The sequence below is a fragment of the Fukomys damarensis genome, unplaced genomic scaffold, assembly GCF_012274545.1.
Source record: "Fukomys damarensis isolate Sample0158 unplaced genomic scaffold, DMR_v1.0_HiC HiC_scaffold_33, whole genome shotgun sequence".
NCBI lineage: Eukaryota > Metazoa > Chordata > Mammalia > Rodentia > Bathyergidae > Fukomys > Fukomys damarensis.
Window position 1 is genome coordinate 55,586,151 of NW_022900945.1, and position 2,282 is coordinate 55,588,432.

Genomic DNA, 2,282 nt, shown 5'->3' on the forward strand with positions numbered 1-2,282 from the left:
TTGAGACAGCATCTCACTATGTAGCTCAGGCTGCCCGGCTGCCCTTGAACTCAAAGCAGTCTTCCTGTTTGATTGTCCTGAGTGCCGAGATTATGGGCTCACACCACCACACCTGGCTCACAAGATTTTAAAAAGAGCAGAAAGCAGCTTGGTATCATTGTATCATTGGAGCAACCAGTGCTTTGAGGAGCCTTCTGAAAACAGTGCTTTGCTCTCCCTACTGCTCGGTCTTCTTCCCTCCCAGATGCCTCATCCCCGAAGGTACCATTCCTCAGAGCGAGGCAGCCGGGGGAGTTACCATGAACATTACCGGAGCCGGAAGCATAAGCGGCGAAGAAGTCGCTCCTGGTCTAGTAGCAGCGATCGAACACGGCGGCGCCGGCGAGAAGACAGCTACCATGTTCGTTCCCGGAGGTGAGGCCACAAGAAGAGAGGTTGACTCCGGATGTTACCTGTGCATTTGTCCAGCAGATGCTTAACATGCGGCTCAAGGTGTTCTGTGGGTGGATGAAAAGGGCAGGGGTGTGGCTCGGAGTAGGGCTTTGCCTGCGCTTCTGAGTTCAGTTCCCATCCCCGGGGAAGGAGGAGGATAGCACAGTGAGCCGTCTTACTGCAGCGTTACTACAGAGGAAGTATGTGCCTAGTGCAGGGCCAAGAAGAACCCAGTGGGTTTGTTTGGAGTGGACCGGGATGTAAATTGAGGGACAATTTTTTTAAAATGTTAAAATTTTTATTAGGCCGTATTTGCAGTATATATAATGATTGCATTCATTGTGAGGAGTTGGTACAAGCACATAACACTTTTTTTTTTTTTTTTTTTTTGGTACCAGGGATTGAACTCAGGACCTTGTGCTTGAGAGGCAGGTGCCTGCACCCCTGAGCCAAATCTCTGGCCCTTACATATAACATCTTGATCATTTCTACTTCCTCCTCTCCATTTCTAGGTCCCCTTCCCTCTTGCTAAAGGTGTATTTTGAGACAGGGTCTGGCTTTGTAGACCAGGTTGGCCTCCAGCTCTCAGTCCTCCTGCCTGAGGCTCCCGAGTGTGGGATCATGGGTGTGAGATACCACACCTGGCTTTGGTAATTTAGTGGCATAGTGGAGGGAATGGTTGGGACTAGAGCAAGGCTGGATTTCAGTCAAGACTGCTGGAGGATGAACCGGCTCTCAGGTCGGTGGTATCACCAGAGAGGAGGAGGTGCCCCGGAAGGAGTGGTTTTGCAGGTGCCTTTTTGGAGGTTGGGGGCAACACAGAAGTGTGTTTCTCGCCTTACTCCGCTAGTCCCTGGTCCTCTCAGAGTGACGAGTATCTTGAAAGCAGTTTTTCTAGTCTTTCCGTGCCCTGACTGAGGCAAGTCTTCATTGCGTGGTGTGACAGGGAGCATGGCCTGAACAGATGTACCCAGTGGGTTTGTTGTTCAACAGCAGCTACGATGACCATTCATCCGACCGGAGGGTGTATGACCGGAGGTACTGTGGCAGCTACAGGCGCAATGACTACAGCCGGGATCGGGCAGAGGCCTACTATGACACAGACTATCGACACTCCTATGAGTATCACCGGGAAAACAGCAGTTACCGCAGCCAGCGCAGCAGCCGGAGGAAGCACAGGCGGCGGAGGAGGCGCAGCCGGACATTCAGCCGCTCCTCTTCGGTGAGTGCCAGCTCAGGCCCTTCTCCCTACTCTTCCAGCCCCTGGGACCCTGGTAAGTGAGAAGTACCCTTGTTCTAAACTGAGCCTCGGGGCATGAATGTGGACGTGGGCACCCGGTCTGCCTACGCTTGTGGAAGCTCTGCGGCTCTTGAAGGGCCGGGGACCTGCTGTGGAGACGGAGGCATGGAGACTTTGTGACCCCCGGTGCCCTCCCCGGCATGCTGGGCATACTGTGTCGGGAGCAGCTTCTCTGCCCCAGAGATTTCCACTTGCTGGTGGAGACCTTGCTTGTAAACTGTGTTTTCCTTCCACGCCCTGGGCTCTGCCCACTCCACAGGCGAGCTTGGGTGGGGGCAAGGGGAGACTTGTGCCCATCCAGGGGGCACTGTGAAGAGCATGGGGTTGTGGGTGACATTGGCAACGACATCGCTTCTCTGCTCTGCCCATACCTCTCCCTGTTCCCATTTTGGGTTTGGGGACTTGGGATTATGCGCCGCTCTCTTCTCACACCAGTCCGCCTTGCTGCATCTGACGTGTTCCCTTCCACTGTCCCCCATCATCGTCTGTCCCCCTGGCTGGGCGCCTGTGACCGGTGACCCCTCCACCACCCACCCCGCCTCCCTCCGGC

The 2,282-nt window shown here is 54.7% G+C and overlaps 1 protein-coding gene across 5 annotated transcripts in view; it reads left to right on the forward strand.

Moving 5' to 3' along the window:
- Positions 1–12: 12 nt before the first annotated feature.
- Clk2 (CDC like kinase 2) overlaps positions 13–2,282 on the forward strand; it is an 8,612-nt gene continuing 6,342 nt past the window's right edge. For 2 of the 5 annotated variants that reach the window (XM_010643861.1, XM_010643863.1), the window contains exons 1-2: positions 13–414; positions 1,426–1,654. In XM_010643861.1, coding sequence (XP_010642163.1) covers positions 245–414; positions 1,426–1,654 — 399 coding nt within the window. In that variant the 5' untranslated portion in view covers positions 13–244. Of the gene's footprint in view, positions 415–1,425; positions 1,655–2,282 lie in introns of those variants that run through there. The other 3 variants (XM_019210606.1, XM_010643864.1, XM_010643865.2) reach the window with 2 other exon arrangements.